Here is a 19588-nt window from a genome sequence, read left to right as displayed (position 1 = left end):
GAAGCAGAAGAACAATGCAAATTCATCGGTCTTGCCTTGACCGCCGCCGGGTCCCAAAGGATTCCAGCTGACGGTTAGGGGAATGAATGCGGGTTCAAGCTAAAGCCTTCTCCCCCGTCATTTTTGACGGTTGTGAATTAAAGTTATTTCTCTCTCCCAAAACAGTGCATCATCCCAAGGGATGTACACCCCCCCGAAAAAGTATACGGCCCAAGGGGTTTGCTTGCGAGGCCTGCTGTAGGGCCTGTTATGCATCTTCAGTGACCATAACCTCTCAAAAGAGAAATGACTTTGCGTTCTCAGCCCTCCCAAGTTTTGAACTGTTAAATGTGCTAGGGAGACCTGCTAAGTAGCTTAGAAGCAAACCCCTTTGACGGGGGCTGTACAAGACATGAAGGAGTCCTACTAGTTCAAAGGACTGAACCTCAGAAAAAGAACATTCACTGACTATGGTGCATAGCTGCACTGACTATGGTGAGAGAAAAGGGAATGCTTGGAGGCTAGTGAATCAAACATCGCTTGAAAGATGACACTACATGGCAGAGGACTCATGCTGATGGTACTGGAAATTGGAGAAGAACAATAAACTGCCTTTCTTTCCTAGACCTCAAACGTATGGGTTCTTATCTCGTCATGTTACAAGCATGCCAACACTACATCTGATATGATTGATGCACATACCACGCTTTCTGTTGGCACCGCGGGAAACTAACAATGAAACAGTGTGAAGAACAGCATTCATGTGAAAGCTTTGCTGCAAATATGGTAAAAGTCATGAAGACGTTTTAACTCCTTAGCAAACTTGGATGAGCCAGGCTCGTCATAAGCACACTGTCATTTCTGGCTCCTGGTGAGTTCAGTTTGTTGCGTTTTCTGTCACTCTGTGTCCAGTTCAAGGCGACAAGTAATACTCGTCGCATTTTTTTTTGCTTGCCGACAGATGGCAGCCCTGGTACTAATTGACCATTTTGGTACCATTTTCAAAAAAGAAAATGTCCATAAGTGGGTTGGTCAGCTTTTTACATATCTTAATTGTGTTAGAGAAAGCTGGGGGAAGGAAACTGCCTAAGAATTGAGCTAATCCAAACAAGTAGCTGAAATGGCTGAAATGCTACAAAACTGAATATGCCTGATGTGGTCCATTGTAGTTTCTTAAACTGGCAACACACCAGATCCCCACTGTGCCCCACCCACTCCAATATCCTGCCTCAGCCTCACCATACCTTGTTCCTCAGTCTACCAAGCATGACACAGCATAAAAAGTACACCTTTTTCTAACTATGCAGGCAATTCTGAAAAACATGGCACGACAGATACACATAATTAAGCAAAATACAGTCCAGAACACATTCTGAATGCGCAACAAATGCGAAAGCACAACAGCAGCGGGGAGATATATGCCGTTTAACACAGAACTATACAAGTTTTCCAAATTTAGCAACAAAGTCCCAGCTGCGAAAGTTCAGTGCTTCAGTGAGCACCCCCAATTTGTATTGTAGCAACTGTGGACTAGACCTGCTTTGCTCTGAAGGAAGCCTAACAGTATGCAAAATAGCTAAACTATAGTGTGTTGCAGTGCACCCTACTGGGCCACGAGAACATGTTGTGATGTGGCCACAGGAGGCAAACCATGTATTAAGCTAAAGGACTGAATGCCACAATGTACCTGGTGTGCAGCAAAGGCACGCTGTGCACAGGAACAGCCCACGCCTCCTTGGTCCAGGGAACAAGGTCATAGAACAGCAGATCCCTGTCCGTGATTGCGACGAACACAGCCCGCCATTGAGCAGTCACTGAATCTTCCCGCGTCTGCAGCCAGAAAATAAGTGCCTGCTTTTGTCTGACACTCAAGGCTCATGCGCAACAGTGTCAAGCCACTACAAAGAGATAGGAGGTATTTCTCAAGAAAGTCATAAAATAAGATGTGCACATTACCACACTGGCTGACCTTCCATGTTCCAAGATGTGTAATAGCAGCAATGCAGCATCTACGGCTTACTACAACACTAACAAGCCATCAAGTGAGAACAGGAGAGTACTGCACACAAAGAGAACATGAACAACCACTGAAGAAACCAACATATGTAAACTAAAATATTGTTGTATAAATTTTCCAACACAAGCTATTATAGAAGTGTTTGATTAAAACAGCATTATACACCATCAGAGACTGCCTTAGTGTGTATGCAATGTCAGGACAATTGAATAATTTTACACTAGGAAATTTTACCTTCTTTTTCTAATGTACTACATTAGGCGAATGTAAAAAAGATAGTGAACGACAGAGGTTGCTGAAGAGAGTAGGCTTTTCAAAAGCGATACAAAGAAAGTATGCCATCTTTTTGTTTTTTGAAGCTAAAAGCTTCCCTACACTAGATAAAGCAGTCATCGCGTAGGCCAGAGAATGACCTTGAACGACCTTCAGCTCAAGCACGTTGGCCATGTATGACCATATGTGGTAGTTATGGTGTCAAACCCTTTTACCCCTGACCATCACCCATGACCTTTCGTTGACCTCTGACTTTTGACATTGGGTGACCTTTGACGTTAAGAACATCCGATGGGGCGATGTGAAGCCACGTGATGGCATCCAGTGGGGGTGTCATAAGACTATGTGATACCATGTCATAGCCATGTGGTCGTGTGGGTATAGAACGGCTGTCGCGAGCGTGTAGCGCAGCTGCCATAGACGAGCCTCAGACACTTAGCAAGCGTCCTTGTTTTTCGCTGAATTCCACGGTTAGCCAAGTTAAGCCACTACCAATCTTTCCCCAAGATATCAAGATACAGCCAAGGTTTGCATATTTGGCCTGAAATTCACGGAGAATTCTGGGATTTCAAAGATGAAAAGAGCCAATAATCAAGCAGGGCAAGAAATATTTTTTTGGTCACACAGACTAAGAATCTAAACTCATGCTTAGCCCTGATTTCCCTCTCCACGGCCAACCTCTATCTTCCCCGAGCTCTCGGAGGAGACTGTTAGCCTTGACAAAGAGAGCTATTTTATTCATATTCTCAACAATCTTGTAGAGGCCATCTGCGACTCACGACAGAGATTTGAGCATTTTTTGCAGTTCTGCTTTTTTTTCCAGACAAGCTCTCAAGCTCCAGTTCCAGTGCCTTTCTTTTCTGACTTGCCTGCTGACTTTCTGCTGCGTCATCCTTGATCACATACAGGCATTCCGAGCGATCCTTTGCCAGCACGAATGAAATTTCCAACAGCATAGCAGCTTCTTCATGCTGCTGACCTGGAGATTCACTTCAAGCATTGCAGGTGACTTCAGTGCCGATTCACCCATCGTTGCCGCATCAACTGTCTCCTGGCACAACATGCACTTTGCTCTAAGCGGATCACTCAAGTTTGCTATCACCCACCCACCATAACACATGCATTCAAGACAAGCAGACTGAAACTTGCAATTTCTACCTGGCATGGCATTCTAATTTGCATTGAGCAGCACAAAGCACAAAGGAATGTTGGCTATGCTCAATGACAGCCTAGGGAAACAACACATACAGGAAAAAAGAAAGTGGGGAGAGGGAGGGGAAAGGGAGGGAGGGGGAGTAGGAAGTGCGTCTAAGGAAGGATTTATGGGCTGTTAAAGAGAGAGAGAAAGCGGGCCACTCCTGACCTTGGCCCAGCCAGGTGCCGTGTTGCCATTAAGGGTTCTGCCTATCATCTCCCTGTATTCCACTGTTCCCTATGAGAGGCGCTCCTAGTCACAATGTAGCCTTGCTTTTTAGAAATAAACCAGATTGGTTAGAATTTTGCAAGAAATATACGGAGCATAGTTTCCATCTTATGTGCCAGAATGAAAGGCTTAGTTCTGCGCTTCAAGAACGAGATGAAAGTAATATAGTAAATGAAGTGTTTCAAAACCAGTGCCAACACCTGCCCAGCTATGAATTTTAAAAAGGGAATGGCTTCTGATGACCCCTATGATTTAGGTGTCTGTTGGAGGGAAAATTAGAATGAGGAACATGATGATACTTGCTGCTTAGCAGTTAGCTCTATACCAGATATACAAGTGGTATTCTGAACACATCCATGAGTATATTGATTGTTCTAGTCGCAGAAATTTTTCTGCTTCAGCATTTATGATTCTAGAGCCAAATGAGCAACAAGCATTTAAACTGACATAGATAGCAACATCAACAAATGTTAAAATTTAGGCGGTTTTGTTTGTACTATGATTCATATCACTTACACAAGGTCCGAGGAAGTGGGTAATCTTCAGTAATTCATAGGCCAAACTGAGACTTCTCAACAATGCAAAATGAACATTGATTTTGAGGAAAGAAAATGGCACAGTAATTGTCTCACATCTTGGTGGACACCATAAGGGAAGGGAGGAAGGTGGGAGTGAAAGAAGAAAGAGAGAAAGAGCTGTTGTAGTGGAGGGCTCCGGAATACAGGGGATCTTTAATGTGCACTGACATCACACAGAACACAGCGCCATTGCATTTTGCCTCCATCTAAACGTGGCCACCGCAGCAGGATTTGAACCTTTGAACTCCGGCTTAGTAGCTGAGCGCCCTAACCACTCTACCACCACGGCGGGTAGCTCAAAATAGCAAAACACTACGCTTGTGTACACAACTTTTAAAGAACGTACCAAGACTACGAAAAACCAACGTACTAGGTTTTAAAGGTTTTATGGGCGTTTAACGTCCCAAAGCGACTCAGGCAATGAGGGACGCCGTAGTGAAGGGGTCCGGAAACTTCGACCACCTGGGGTTCTTTAACGTGCACTGGCATCGCACAGTACATGGGCCTCTAGCATATCGCCTTCATCAAAATGTGACTGCCGTGGCCGGAATCGAACCCACGTTTTTTGGGTCAGCAGCCAAGAGCCATAACCACTGAGGCACCGCGGCGGCTGTGACTAACATACTGATGGTTCCACTGGACACCTGGACATTGAGCATGCCCAGAAGCTGCATCAGCTGCTGGCACTAATGCTGGCACTAATGGCTTTTCATTCTTGTGATGCAAAATCCATCATCCACCACAACCCGCATGCATTCGTATAAGCTAAAGAACATGGTTTGCACCCAATGATAAGAGTTCTGGCGTCCACTGATTGAGCTTGCCATTTCATTATCCAATTAGGAACCAACACAAAGCTCCTCCTATATGAAAATGGCCACACAATTCACCTTTTACTGGAACGCCCAAAACATAATTTTAGGACACTACTGATGAGTGATCTAACCCCCCTTGATAAACGCCTTTAAAATAGGATAGCTTTATATGAGGGCACTTTTAAAATGCAAGATTTTTGATAAAATTCGATTTTTCAAATTTTGTTTCACGCAGATTCATTCCTGAATGAACTGCAAAAAAAATTGCATACCTAATTAAAACCGTTATAATGATACAGCAAAACTTGTAACCTCCTACGCATCTCGCAAAACCAAACTAAAAGTTTGCCAGCCAAATAAAAACACAATTTTTACACTGTTATTTTTTCTTGGTCATTTCTCAGTTCAGGCTTGTAATTACTGTTTCTTATTCATCTATGTCTATTTTTATTTGTATTTAATTACTAAAACACTCACAAAGGTGACGCAAGACATTCGGAACACATTGGATGGTTATGTCAGGATACCAACACTGAAGTTTTCGTTTGTACGATAAGGTGTATCATTTCAACAGTGGTAATAAAGGTATGCTAGACGTTCTGCAGAACATTAGGATCAAATCTGGTCTGCAAACACAGAAAGCTTGCCTGACAGGTAACCAACAGCATATCTAAAAATCTTCCTTTCAGTCCACTGACTCCGCAAGAAACACAAGAAAAAAAATGCTACATGAGCAAAACGAAGGAAACGCAAGATTGATTAGGAGCTGAGCTACAAATGAAGTGAATTTTAATCATCTTGAACATTGATTTATTGCATTCATAGTTATTCCTAATCTTCTTTCTCATTCTTATTTGAACTAATATTTTTGCCATTCCTTCTTATGCGAGCAATCCTTTCTTTATCCATGTACAAGATTTTCATTGAAGCTTTGTACATGTATTTCTTTTATATCTATAGTAGGATACAAGTCAAGAAGGCAGTGACAAATACTCCTCAAAGGAGGCCCTCCAGCCAATGCCATGGACCGGCTGTCATGACATCGAGGTTAACCCAATTTTACTGAGGCACTTGCAAGTCACCAGCGATTTTATGCTATACTCACAGACAACTTCTTATGGCAGTGTAGCAGAGACTAGGCAGGAAAGGGAAGGAGATGGTCCTTTGTACCCATGCTGTGAGGAGTGGGCTTTTCACAACTAGCGACCCTGCACCCTCTCTCCAACTTCTTCCCTTCACCCCTCTGCACTCCAGCCCGAACAACCCACTCCCCATGGCATGACGCCAAAGGACCATCTCCTTTCCTTTCCTGCCTAGCCTCTGCTGCATTGCAACTGCGACGCGATGAGAACGGTCGACGCCATTGGCTGAAGGGCCTCCTTTCTGGGGCATTCGCCACTGCCTTCTCGACTTGTACCTGATTATGTGGCTGTAACTTGTTTGTATGGGGACTCGCCCTTCTCCTTCATCCTTTGGTCTTCTTCCCTGTGATGAGTCTTTCCTAGTTTTAGGAGGGCGCCATGTCGCAGAGCCACAAGCGCCACTGACAGCATGATTGCTGTGCGCGCACATAGGGGATAGCTCTTCCTCTATGGGGGGGGGGGGGGGGGGGGGGGACATTTTTTTTCGAACTCATCCCGTCTGACCTCGGAGCTTCCCCTCTGCCCTAGCGTGGGCTAACATTCGCTCCTAACCTTGCTAATGAGTTGGACCACCCCCCCACGAAATCGTGCTCAACCAAACCCCCTCCCCCCAGCAGTGTTCTTGTTAGGCATGGGCGCCATCCGTCCCCCCCCCCCCCCCCCCCCCCCCGGCTTCACTGCCTTGGGCCCCTCCCGAAAAAAATTTCTGGCTATGTGCACGAGCCGGACGACCTTGATTCCTTAGCATATTTTGTTGCTAGCTGGTGTTGTGTTTGTTGTAACAATAAATGCCTTGTTTATGTCAGCCAGTGCGTGTTGTTCGCTTGTTAACCCTCAGAGCAAGGCTCGCCTTGCCCGGAGTGTGCTTGGTAGCGCTCGTGATCACGGGGTGGGGTTGGCGGTTTTGAACTCTATCAGCCGCAGTTAAGCAGGGAAATGCATTAACCCCTTATTTCAACCCAATAGTATACACCAACTAGAGATTTAATAAAAATTGTCCCACTTCTTTCAGCTCTTCTCTACAGTGTGCCATACCTGTGTTGTGTAGTTTTGTATTATGTTACCAATTCTTGGGCAATCTGCAAGAAGTACCAGGCACCACTGTCAGACACCAGCCTCTCTTCACCTGTTCATATAAATAACAAAATTCCAGGTTCCATATAACTTTTAATTGACTTCAGAGCCTTTCCTGCATGAAATATGTCATTATTTATTACATCATGAAAATTTTTTTAAGACAAGGCTCTACTAACAGTTGACATGACTGTCTACCGAAGTGGTCAAGCCCAAGAGAAAGCGGCACTGTCTAGGTTCCCTTCAATGCCTTCTCATACAGTGCATGAAGTCGGCAAATGACAGTAACTGGACATGCACGTGTGCAACTTCATATACCGAAACCTTACAATACAGCAAATGATTTTCAGTTTAACGGCCATCATTTTAAGACACTGTCAAGGAATCGACACATAATACACAGCAGGTCTGCAGCATTTGACCGCAACTAAACCCAGCTCCTTAAGGTGTAATAAGATGATGAGCATGTAGTCAAGATGGGTGGACCCAAGTGGCACATATGCATATAGGAAAAAAAAAAAAGTCCTCCTTTCACGGTTCAAAATCATGTAGTGTCAGCGTCACATGAAGTACAAAAAAGACAGATGAAATGGGACTAAGCAAAACAAGATTTTACTTCAGGCAGACTGACTATTAGTGCATTTAATTTTCACTCCATTAGCTAATATTTTTGTGTGCTCTTGTTTCAGCAGCAATGTTTTCCTGCTCGCGTTTTTGGTGGAGGCTGATGGTGCGTACTCTACTATGCCACTTGAAATGAGGCATGTAAGTGCTACAATGAGAAGCAAAGTTCTTTCTTGCCCACCTTCTCGGAGAGCCAGCCCATGTGCTGCAGCTGCGCCTGGTCGAGCACGTCGCGCAGCAGGTGTCCGGCCTCGACCACGGCCTGCGCCATGACGCGTGCCAGAGCCGCGTGCAGAGCGTTGAACCAGGCGGAGCACTGGGCTGCGTCGGCGCAGCGCAGCAAGCACACGCTGCGTCGGTCCGGCGAGTGGAGTTCCAGAACGCGTGGCTCCGGCACAGTGAGGGAGCGCGCCAACTGGCACAGCAGGAGCGGCACTCGCCGGCAGTCCGGCCGGCCCTGCGGGTGCGACGACGCTGCGGCGCCCCGGGACAGCAGACCACCTGGCGCGAAGTCCCAGCCCATCTCGGCCAGCACGGACGCCTTGCGGAAGTAGGGTGTCACCTCACGCAGGTACTTCACTGCGCACAAGACAGTTCATCATCACCGACACATGGCATGCTGCAAGAGGCAGTTGGATTAACTTCTAGACAGACTGAGACATCATCATGAGAGTGCCCTCATCCTCAAAAGGAGTTCATGCGGCGAGGCGAGGAAGGACAGTCGCACAAAAAAAACATGGTTTTGTAGAAAGCAATTAAAGACGCAGTAATTGTCTCCCTTCTAGGTGGATTTAAAAGCCCCTCAAAGGTGGACACCTCAACCGCGTCATCAGAGAAGGGATGAAAAAGGGCGTGAAGGAAGAGAGGCACCATAGTAGCGGGCTCCAGGTTAATTTAGACTACCTGTGGGTTCTTTAACGAGCGCTGACAATGAACAGCACACGGGCGCTTTTTCATGCATTCTCGCCTCAATAGAAACACTGCAGTGAAAAGCTGTCACGCCGCGGCAGTAAGTTTTTCACGTTTGCATCAATGCTTTATTCAGTGTACACTGTTGGGAGCAACGAATCCGAAATCGTAAGGTCCTCGAGAGGGCGTCCAGGCACCCTAGGCCTAAAGCGCTAACTCAATGGACACATGCTAGGCGTATGGGCGGACCTTCTACGCATACAGGCGGTTCGCTGGAGCCGGTCTGCGAATGCGCGAGGCGCGACGTGCGAGCGGGGCGCAGATATCTGTGCATGTCAGATACCGGCGCCTGCGCTCTGGCGCTCACGAGCGCATCAGAAGCGGGATGCAGTTCACGACAATCGGAGGACCGAGGCGCTCTCGGTGACTCTTTTTAAGGTGAAAGCCTTTGCAGGCTCATAACTCACCAGCGGGGATGTTCGCAGAAAAGTGTCACACTATAGCTGTCAATCAAACGCGGTTGAGGTGTCCACCAAGGTTTCGAGATCTGGGAGCTACTGCGTCCTTTCCTCAAAACACAATCTTTTGCATTCCTCCACGTAAGCAGACAAGTGTCCTCACAGTTATGTAGTACAACCTTTGTCTGTAAAGTTTCGAGAATTATTTATTTTCTTCTCTAGAAATTATTCCCCAAAACAAATGTTTGTGCTAGTTAGTGCTCCTGTATATGCTCCCGAGGGAGCATATACAGGAACACTAGTTGGTGCATGTAAGTGTAACACCATCTTTTCGGGCTAACCTGAGCTATTTATGTTAATTGCTGTGGCAGCCACCAGATGGCACTACATGTAGAAAAATATGTTGTCACTAGTCGTCTGCGCATTTTAGTGTGAGTGAATGTGGAGAGATGGACGTCCACCTCGACCAGCGTGTAAACATAAAATTCTGTGTGAAGCTTGGCAAGACAGCCACACAGACGTATGAGCTCCTTCGTGACGCTTACGGCAACGAGACATTATCGCGGGTGCGAGTTTTCGAGTGGCACAAGAGAATCGTTTCGAGAAGAACATTGGTGGAAGACGTCACAAGGCAGGGGCGCCCTTCAACCTCACGGAATGAAAACAACGTGGCTCGAATCAGGGAAATCGTACAGCAAGACCGCACCATTACAGTCCGCATGCATTCAGATGCTCTCGACATTAGTAAGACAACATGCCCCCAAATTTTGCGTGACAGCTTGGGGAAACGAAAGCTGAATGCCAGACTTGTGCCGAACTCCCTCAGGCGGGACCAGAAAGACACGCAGGCCTCAGTAAGCCCTGATTTGCTCTCCGAGGCAGAAAAGGATGCTGCATTCGTCGACAGCATATCATTGCTCAAGACGAAACATGGTGTTTTCAATACGATCCTCAAACAAAGAGGCAGAGCGCCGAATGGCGGTCCACAAGCTCTCCAGCGTCGAGAAAGGTGCAGCGGCAACAGAAGAGCAAAACAAAGATGATGCCGATAGTTTTTTTTCGATGCCAGAGGTGTCATACACCACGAGTTCGTCCTACAAGGGCAGATGGTGAATCAGGAGTTTTATATCCACGTTCTCCAACACGTGTGATGCACTGCGCGCCCTGACTTATGGGCATCTGGACAATGGAGCCTTCTCCATGATAACGCAAGGCCGCACACTGCTCTCAGCGTGACAAAATTTCTCGCCAAGCACAGCATTACTGTACTTCCCCATCCGCCATACTCACCTGACCTCTCCCATTGCGATTTTTTCCTGTTTCCTCGTATGAAGAGAGCCCTAAAAGGTCGCTGGATGGGGAACGTGGAGGCTATTAAAGGCGCCACGACAAAGGAGCTGACAGCCCTGCCAAAAGAAGCTGTTCCAACTGTTTCCAAGACCTCAAGAAGCGTTGGAAGCTGTGTATAGACTGCAAGGGAGACTATTTCGAAGGGGTGCTGCACAAATGATTTCAGTGTTAAACGCATTTTTTAATGAACTCAGTCTCGGAACTTTACGGACATAGGTTGTAATTAGTTAATTGGTTAATTAGTAATACTAGTGGTTAGTGTAGTATGTCATAACTGGGAACTCAGTATACGATAATGCACTGGGCTTCAGCCTACTGCGCATGCGTGTGACATCACTGAGTTGCGCCGCCATCGATCGAGAGGAGTGCTCCCTAAGAAATTTTGCCAGACGCCTCCTGAACGCCGATCTGGAAGGATAGCGCCTACAACGCTCTCCTGTGTCTCCAGCAGCCAAGCATGCGCGCGCTAATGAATGACAGCAAAAGTGTCATGAAGCAAACAGTTGTGTCGTCTTTAATCAACATCTTCACCACACATCAGCGACACAAGCAGCAACACCGAGCTAAAGGCTTTCGTCTCACCGCACTTTAGGTCAACAAAGTGCCCCCCCCCCCCCCCCTCCCCCTGGATTTTTCTTCATTCACGGCTTGAAGCTCTTTCAGGTTCCTCCAACTTTTCTTAGAATCCTTTCAGCTCCCCAACCTGTTGTTCATGCCTTTAAATTCTTTCAGTTGGCTCAAGAGCCGACTGAAAGCACCAGGAGCATGGAGATGCCTGCTCGACGTCCGGCGTGCACGCGCGTACGCCTAAGAAGTCTTCATCAAGTTGCCGTTTAAGGACTCCCTGAGTTGTGCATTTGTTTTCCCTGGGCCATTCGCGCCTTTACTGGCCAAACGCGATCACATGGTTGAAAAGCCACGGCTGGTCTCGAGGGTAGCGGGTGCTTTTCTTACGGCCTTCGCAATGGGGTGTATTTCCGCCTCGCGCCGCACCTTGGTGGCGTTGCCACTGCCCCACCGCTCCTAACCACTCCGCCACTGCGACCGCCGTTCACTCCGAAGGAAAATGCGCGCTCGCTCCCAGTTCGGCCCGCGTCAGTGGTAACCATCAAGCCTTTACATTTTGCCCCTTATGCTTAATGCAAAGACCGCGTAGTCAGCCCCTTTGCCATGGGAGAAATCTGAAACAACAGATCAACGTTTGCGCGCTCTCTCCTTGAGCCCGACTGTGTATGGTCGAACGTATGCTTCGAGCATAGACGTCAACACGTTCTACCCTTATATTTGGCTAAAAAACAAGGCTTCAGCTTCTACAGTTCGTCTTCCGGCAGGTTCTTTATGAGTGCGTAGAATGATATGCAGCTTGCAATACTTGGATGGCAAGTTTCAGAGTAAAGAATTCTGCAGAGAAAATACAGCTACTAAAATTTCAAGCGCAGCTGCTTCAAGTTTGCACAACAGCGGCATTAGCAAGAATTCACAGTGCTGCCCAGGAAAACGCGTCATGTCATTCGCGAAAGGAAGGCTTATAGACGGAACCCAACCCTGGCTGCAGGAGCAGAGCACGTTGCAAGCATGCGACGTCCAAGATTTCCTCTTAGAAAGGCATTTTGAAGTTTGGCGGCGTTTCACGACCGCCCTTCCCATCCCATGACAACGCGAAAATCAAGTCCCTTGTTTACAGTAACTGCAAGCATGAACTAACTGCCAGCAAAGCAAAATTAGTTAGGAACTGCGCTCTGTCTTAACAAAATCGGCCTTTGTGAGCGAGCAGACTTATCTGTGAGGCGAGGTGATGACTACCAGCTTTGCATTATTCTCCTGCATATCTGCAGTCTCGTCATCACTTTCGATAAACCTCCGTGAGCATGAACTTTCCTGACGTCATTCAGGAAACAAAGTAGCAACACAAAAAGAAGTTTTCCGCAACTTAACGGAGCTCCACTAAACCTCACAGCAATGCGCGTTATACCAGCTGGCTTAGCTTACAATGTAAGGAACTACTAAAAATGAACATTTGCAATGCTTACATGTTAGTAAAAGCTCTTGACTTTAAGAGAATAGAGGGCATTGGGCATTCAAGTGCATAATCTGATGTCTTTTACAATGATATTTAAACCAAATATTTTCGGCAGTTTCAGGACACGCCGCAGGTTGAATATACGTGGACAACAAAAAATGGTGCTCTTTATGGTAGCTGAAGTCACTCATTGGACATACATACTTTCTGATATTGCAATACTCAGTACACGTCAATATCTGTGCCAGCGTACACAGCTTGTACTGGTTGCTTCTGTATGTTCTATTAATGTTAGTCAGGCCAGAATGACGACAAGGAAGCTTGCGTCCAACTAGAAAATTGTTTATTGGACTCGTGTCCTCAAACAGAAAGCATGCAGTTCAGCGGCGCAGCGATAAAACAAGTGCTCGGTCACCAAAGGTCAGAATGACGGTCGCCCTCGCCCTTGCAAAATTTAAAGGTGACCAGGAACTTGAAACATTAGACGCCTAATGCACTTACGGCAATTTTGAACGTGGAGAGAGACTTGCACGCGGCTACAGTCAATCCAGAGAAATCTGGTGGCCTCTTGTTTGACAACAAAAGCAGAAAGGCCGCAGGCCATTGGCTTCGAGCAGAAAACAATTCATTAGATGCTTCTTGACGCTTGCTCGCACATTAGTAATTAGCATTCTTTTGAGATATCAATACAGGCCTCTCGTTTAAGGAAGTTGTGACGTATAAGAGGATGAAAATAAGTTCATTCAGGACTTGCGAAAAGCGATATCGGCGTAATTCAGATTCAGTACTATATACACCTCCCAGCAATCTCTCAATTTATCTGACAGTTCAACGACTCAAGTATCGCCTCAAGCCACCAGCTACGGCGCTATTGGATTTACGGCTCAAGCGTCGTACAGAATTTTTTCCGCGATATAGTACATTTTTATGTTTTATGGGACGAGCACAAAACTTTTGTTCTCCGAATTTTCATTATCTTCCTCTTAGCATTAACTTGTCATTTAATCACAAACCATGATATATACGAGAGGAAACGATCAGAGTATTTCCTTCTGGATTTAAAACCACAAATGCTCGACATAGTTCTGAGGAATGGGATAGTTCTGAGGAATGGGAGAGTGATTCCTCATTTTAAATGTTTTCATCGAGTAAAGTTTGCGACGAAGAATCTGTGCACATGTGGGCTATGTTGCAGATACGCAGCTTAAGCATCTGCATTTTGTTTTCTTTGATTTCGGTGCTGCCCTCACCATGAACCAGCGGGCTACAGCGCGAATCCAGGCAAAAGCCACTCGCCGTCGCAGATGCACGCGGGGAGCGAGCGGTGGGGTCGTCGCGCCTCTAGCGGCGGCGGGCGGCGTAACTCCCGGAGAAAAACTCGCATTGCTTCCGCGGCGAATGCGAAGGCCGTATGAAAGAGCGCGCGCGCCCCCCTCGAGACAGGCCGTGGAAAAGCATGGAGGAAAATAAAACTGAGGAGGGAGCATCCGGCGAGACTTGAAGCCTAGTCGTAAAAAGTAAAAATGCATTAAAAAGAAGAAAGTCGGTTCCCCCTCCCCTTTCCCGTGACCACGTCACGTGATAGCGTGCGGTGATATCTAGCGCCGCTGGGCGCGCGCATGCGCGGACTAGCGCGGCAGACTGACTGTAGATCAACCTCATTGCTGTACACGCCCGCGCTACAGTGAACTAGAATATTGGATAGTGTGCTCACTCCGCAGCGGCTCAATCGGGAGGGGTGGCCCCGCGAATGTCGACAGGCTTCTGCTTCGCGGCGCCGACACGAGGTGGCGCCACAGTAGTCTTCACGGTAGGGTTTGCCGTCGCTGTCATTGCGCCGCGTGTGAGCTTGCGGGTTCGTTGTTGTAAATTAAATTAAATTAGTTTTTTGGAGAAAGGAAATGGCGCAGTATCTGTATCACATTTCGGTGGACACCTGAACCGAGTCGAAAGGGGAGGGTTAAAGGATCGAGGGAGCGAAAGAAGAAAGGAAGAGGTGTCATAATGGAGGGCTCTGGAATAATTTCGACCACCTAGGGATCTTTAGCGTGCAGTGACGTCGCACAGCACACAAGCGCCTTTTGCGATACGCCGCCATCGAAACGCGGCCGCCGCGGCCGGGTTCGAACCCGAGTACTCCGGATCAGTAGCCGAGCGCCCTAACCACTAAACCACCACGGTGGGTCGCGTTTTTGTTCCGTTGTGCGGTTTTGAGCTGGTTTGAGCGCTTCTCGGGGTCACTTCACGTTTTTGTTCACGTATGGTGACGTTCACGCATGAAGGCATTTTTAACATTCCTTGACAATTGGGAGAGGCTTGTAAAAAATGGTCGTGGTTTTCTGAGCGCCTCAACAGCCGCTGTTCTTCGTTTGAATATTTTCAGCACACTTCAGCTGTTGGCATACCTGACAGAACAGCTGAAGTACAGATATCTGATGACTTCAAAGCTTAGCCAAGATCCTCTTGAGAATCTGTTCGGAATCATAAGGCAGTCTTCAGGATGCAACCAGCACCATACACTGACCCAATTTTTTAATCCTAGGCAATTGCCTTTCATTTTATGGGCTCATAAAATGAGTATCGCACGGTAATCATCCTGAGACAGTGCTAGATTCTCTGCTAGACTTTGAAGACGGAGGTGATATGGAGCATATGCCCAGATAAGCAGCCTTCAAATGCAGTGTCAAAGCCTTCCATCAAGAACAGAATTCAGCTTCTATACCAGCGCATGACCACGATGAGCACGTTGCTAAAAGTGACTGTAGACTTTTTTTTCTACCTAGCAGGGTATATTGCACCTAAGTGTGTACTGAAGACAAAAACCTTGCTTACAATGTAGTCTCCCGATGAAAACTTTTTCCTTGCGAGGCTGGCAAAAGACCGCGACCACGGAGGACTGCTAGCTGTACCCATCGGCGCAGCTTTATGGCTTTGTGTTGAAACTTGAAAACTTCTTCACATAATGGTTTAGCTGGAATGAATTGCATTCCGAAAGTGTTCTTGATGTGTTGGAAGTGGTTGGAATTAAGTAGACTGCAGAAAGAAGTTGGTTGCCCCGTTCACCCAGAAGACATCTCTGAATTAAGCAGTAATAGGGTTTTACCTAATAACTAGACTGCACTTCTCTATGTGAAAGGAGTTAATTAAAAAAAGAGGCAGAAAAACGCGAACGGGCGAAGCACCTTAAACTGAGCCGTTGCTAACGCTAGCTGTGACGTGCTAGAAAAAGTTGAAGGAGAAAGAGGCGAAATGCAGCGAGCATAAATACATGAATTGGTGACAAATCTGCCTCATTTGTTTCAGTTAACAGCAGTGGCTACATGGCTGTCCAAATAACTAAGAAGACACTGTTACTGTTGTGTCTAAATGGCTTGCGGATATGTGTCTACTTGCCGAATTCCTTCTACCTATCGTTTTGCTACCCCTCTGTTTTCTGTGCATCTCGGCTCCTTGCGAATGAAAATAATTGTTGCCGCCGTCACTCTTTTAATTCCGCGTTTGACCCTCGCATGAATCAAATGCCGCTATAGCACATGCTACTACTGTTGGCGTTAAGTATTAATAGAAAAAGCTGTACAACCCCTCTGTGCGCAGTGGATTATAATCTCGAGCAATGCTCCCTCATGCAAAGTCCCTTGTGAACATTTGAGGAAGGAATAAACATGTGCACAGGCCAGAAATAAAGTTCCATTCAAGGTCCGCTTAGCCATTTCGGCGACACCCACGCGAATGTCGCGATAATAATTCAATTCGTCGGCGTGGCTACCACGCCAACTGCGACGCCTGCCGAATGCGCCCCTCGTTTTTACCAGTGAAGACGCGTGCAGCGCCGCCACACGCTGCCGCGCCCCGTCGACATCGGCGGGGTCACCCCGAGCCGTGCCGCCATTAAACCCGCGCTACGGGCCGCGCAGGCACGCGCGCACTAAAACATACCAACACCAAAATACTAAGGACTGACTGGGAGAGCGAAAAAACGGGCGAGGGAGGGGCTGCACGAGCGCTAGGCTTGCGAAGGCTGACCGCTTGGCGTCGCGCTCCCTCAGTTTTTTTTTCCTCCATGTTGAAAGGCATCCATGAATTGTGGGAAGAACTCCTTTGCATCGTTTAGCACCATACCGTTGCTGACAGTAATTTCGCACACCTACTGTTCTCTTGCTTTACATTTTTTGGGGGCTCCCAGAGAACATGTTATGCACGCATGGCAATGCGAACTTGCCTTTCGGTCCCATGATTGTCATAGTTTCTTTGTCACGTACACCTCCCGTCAAAGGTATACACGGCCCAAGGGGTTTGTTTGTTTGTGAGGCCTGTTGCATGCCTCGTTATGCATCCTCAGCGACCGTGACCTCTGGAGAGAGGAATGGCATCGCGTTCTCAATCCTTCCAAGCTATGGACTAGTAGATATGATAGGGAGCCCTGCTAGACAGCTTAGAAGCAAACCCCTTGGGCTGTATACCTACTTTTGACAGGGGCTGTACGTCTGGCATTGAGACGATTTTAGCATGCCGGACACTCCGACGCATGCGCAGTTGCCCCGCCTGACCCCACCCATGCCACTGCGCGTGCGCGGGAGGGGTCCGGTAAACCGGTATACCTCTCCGCTAATACGTCTCCGGTATGCTGAAAACATCTATTAAACCACCGTGACAGAAGCATATAACGTTTTTAGCATACCGGAGACGTTTACCGGACACCTCCTGCGCACGCGCAGTGGCTCCCCCTCACCCCAAAAATGCCACTGCGCATGCGCAAGAGGGGTCCGGTAAACGTCTCCGGTATGCTAAAAACGCCTATTAACGTTCCGCTGTTACTACGACGCATGATCACAATGTGCAAAGCAGAAACTCTCTAACACAGGAAAATAAACAGAGCAACGCGACTTGCGTCTTTTAAAGCGCAGAAATTCTTTCCGGCACCCTGTGCTCCAGCAGCAAGTGGAGTCACGTGATCACCCTTGCCGCGCAAGATCGACACCAGCGCTGCGAGCGCTCCGCGTACGAAAGTGTACGCTCGCGTTGCTCCGCTAACTCGATAGTCTTGACTCGATGACCACTGGAGCAACTGGCCGCTGATGTGACGGGGGCATAAGCCGAAAGCTATGCGTTGGCGTGTCCAAGTGGAGACCATCACCAGTGTTAGCTGTCCCCGCTTATAGTTACCTAATTTGAGTTTCGCAAATCGACACACACTCCGTCTATGCAAGGCGACGTATTTGGAGGGTTTAAATTAGTTTAAGACTGACCAATTTTTTTTTTTTACTCCGGAGAAAGTTCAATACACAGATGTGTTTGCATATCGCCCCGAACGAAAGCGATCCTGCGACCTCGTTCCGGCAGCACGACACCAAAGCCCCTGGGCCAGCGCGCCAGGTCACGGCCGGTGCATGCTGCGGAGGCGCTGAGCCGACGTTCGTCAGAACCTCAGAGGTCGGTTCCGGCTGCAGCGACCTAGCGATACCTCGACGTGATGGCACGGAACGCCGAAAAGCGTGCTTAGCACGCTGCGATTCCGATATGTGTCGATGAACTGCACGCGGCCGGTGGAAGTAAATCCGGCCCTCGCGACAACAGAGTTTCGCATGCCCGTGCAGAGACTCTGCGCGGAATTACATATTCGCATACCTGCGGCCCGCTTCCCACCGTCTCGCAAAGCCACGCTCGCATGCACGGTAAGTTGTTTCCAATAAGCGCGTTCAAGAGGTGCGATCAGCCAGTTCTTATCAATCGTGCAACGCGTGGCAAATTCGTGCACTCCCTTCGCTGGGCGCGCGCGTAACAGAACGCGAGGAGGCGTCGTCGTCGGCCGATGGATCGCAGCTGGCCGATAGTCGGCGGGCGGGCTCGCGCGCGCCAGAGTTCCCCTATTTAGACGCGGCCAATCCATAATGGGGGCCGGCAGAGATCCACCTGCGCACCTGCTCACCCGCATTACCCGCATCTCCGGCGCTCGGCACGTCAAGTCACACGCGCGGGCAAAACAACTGCCGGAACGAGCTGTTACCGCGGCTCCTACTCCCACACACGATTACCCGACAAGTGCGAGCGAGAAGCACTTCTTTGCTCGTTTTTTTTTTTTTCCAAGTGCTCTTCGCCTAGATGCATGATACACTTAATGCCTTTTCAAGTTCGAAGCAGAGACGAAAAAAAAAATGTAGCTATCGAGTGAGGACGGTTTCCCTTCAGATTCGTCGTATACAAACCTAGACATACTTCGGCTAGAGAGCCGAAGCTGCGCAATTAATCCACTTTACTGGCGCCATTTACCAATGGCTCCTAACCACTGCCACCACATCGCGCACGCGCTTCTGTGTACCCCTCCGCTGTTCCCTCCGGCAGCACCAAATGTCGCCAACGCACACCGCAACGCGCTGTTGGAGCACAGTAAGCCTGTACACGCGCTCGAGTCGACGTACGAGCAACGCCTATCGCCGACCGACAGCCCGGGTCGGTGCCCCCTGGCAAAGAGCGGTCGCGAGTTCCGAAAGCGGGAAGAACGAGAGCGTTCTAGCGACTATGCGCTGCCACGCTTTCCCCCTGGCGCAAGCCGAGGTCTCGCGATTCCTCGAAAGAGCGCAGGGAATCGTCGAGGGCCGGGCGTAAGACCGCCGCGACCACCAACGAAACTGCAGCATGAACACAAAGTACGCTGCTCTTTCCGTTACAGTGCCGAAATAAATAATTAGGGAGTAATTAATCACTGGCATCCACCCAAGCGCAGCCATACGGCCTACAGAGGAAAACTACACAGCTTTCACAGAAACTTCCTAGTTGCAGAAAAATTGGTCCTGGAACTCGGGACCACCGTCTGGACAGTTTTTATACTTCGAGTTATGCTGCTAAATTCACTCTCGCCCTGCCATCTACTTCCCCTAAACATTGGACTTAAGAGTGCCTTTCTGCGACAAACGACGTAAAACGAGTAC

At 48.1% G+C, this 19588-nt stretch overlaps 1 protein-coding gene across 2 annotated transcripts in view; it reads right to left on the bottom strand.

Annotated features, from left to right (window-relative positions):
• Nucleotides 1-19588, bottom strand: part of Syn1 (Syntrophin-like 1) — a 102395-nt gene that overhangs the window by 34363 nt on the left and 48444 nt on the right. For both annotated transcript variants that reach the window (XM_077648164.1, XM_077648163.1), the window contains exons 2-3: nt 8107-8504; nt 1667-1809 (exon numbers count right to left, since the gene is read on the bottom strand). In XM_077648164.1, coding sequence (XP_077504290.1) covers nt 1667-1809; nt 8107-8504 — 541 coding nt within the window. The remainder of the gene's footprint in view (nt 1-1666; nt 1810-8106; nt 8505-19588) is intronic.

This window comes from Amblyomma americanum, chromosome 1 (genome assembly GCF_052857255.1).
Source record: "Amblyomma americanum isolate KBUSLIRL-KWMA chromosome 1, ASM5285725v1, whole genome shotgun sequence".
Classification (NCBI taxonomy): domain Eukaryota; kingdom Metazoa; phylum Arthropoda; class Arachnida; order Ixodida; family Ixodidae; genus Amblyomma; species Amblyomma americanum.
This window is presented reverse-complemented; position numbering and strand designations above follow the sequence as displayed.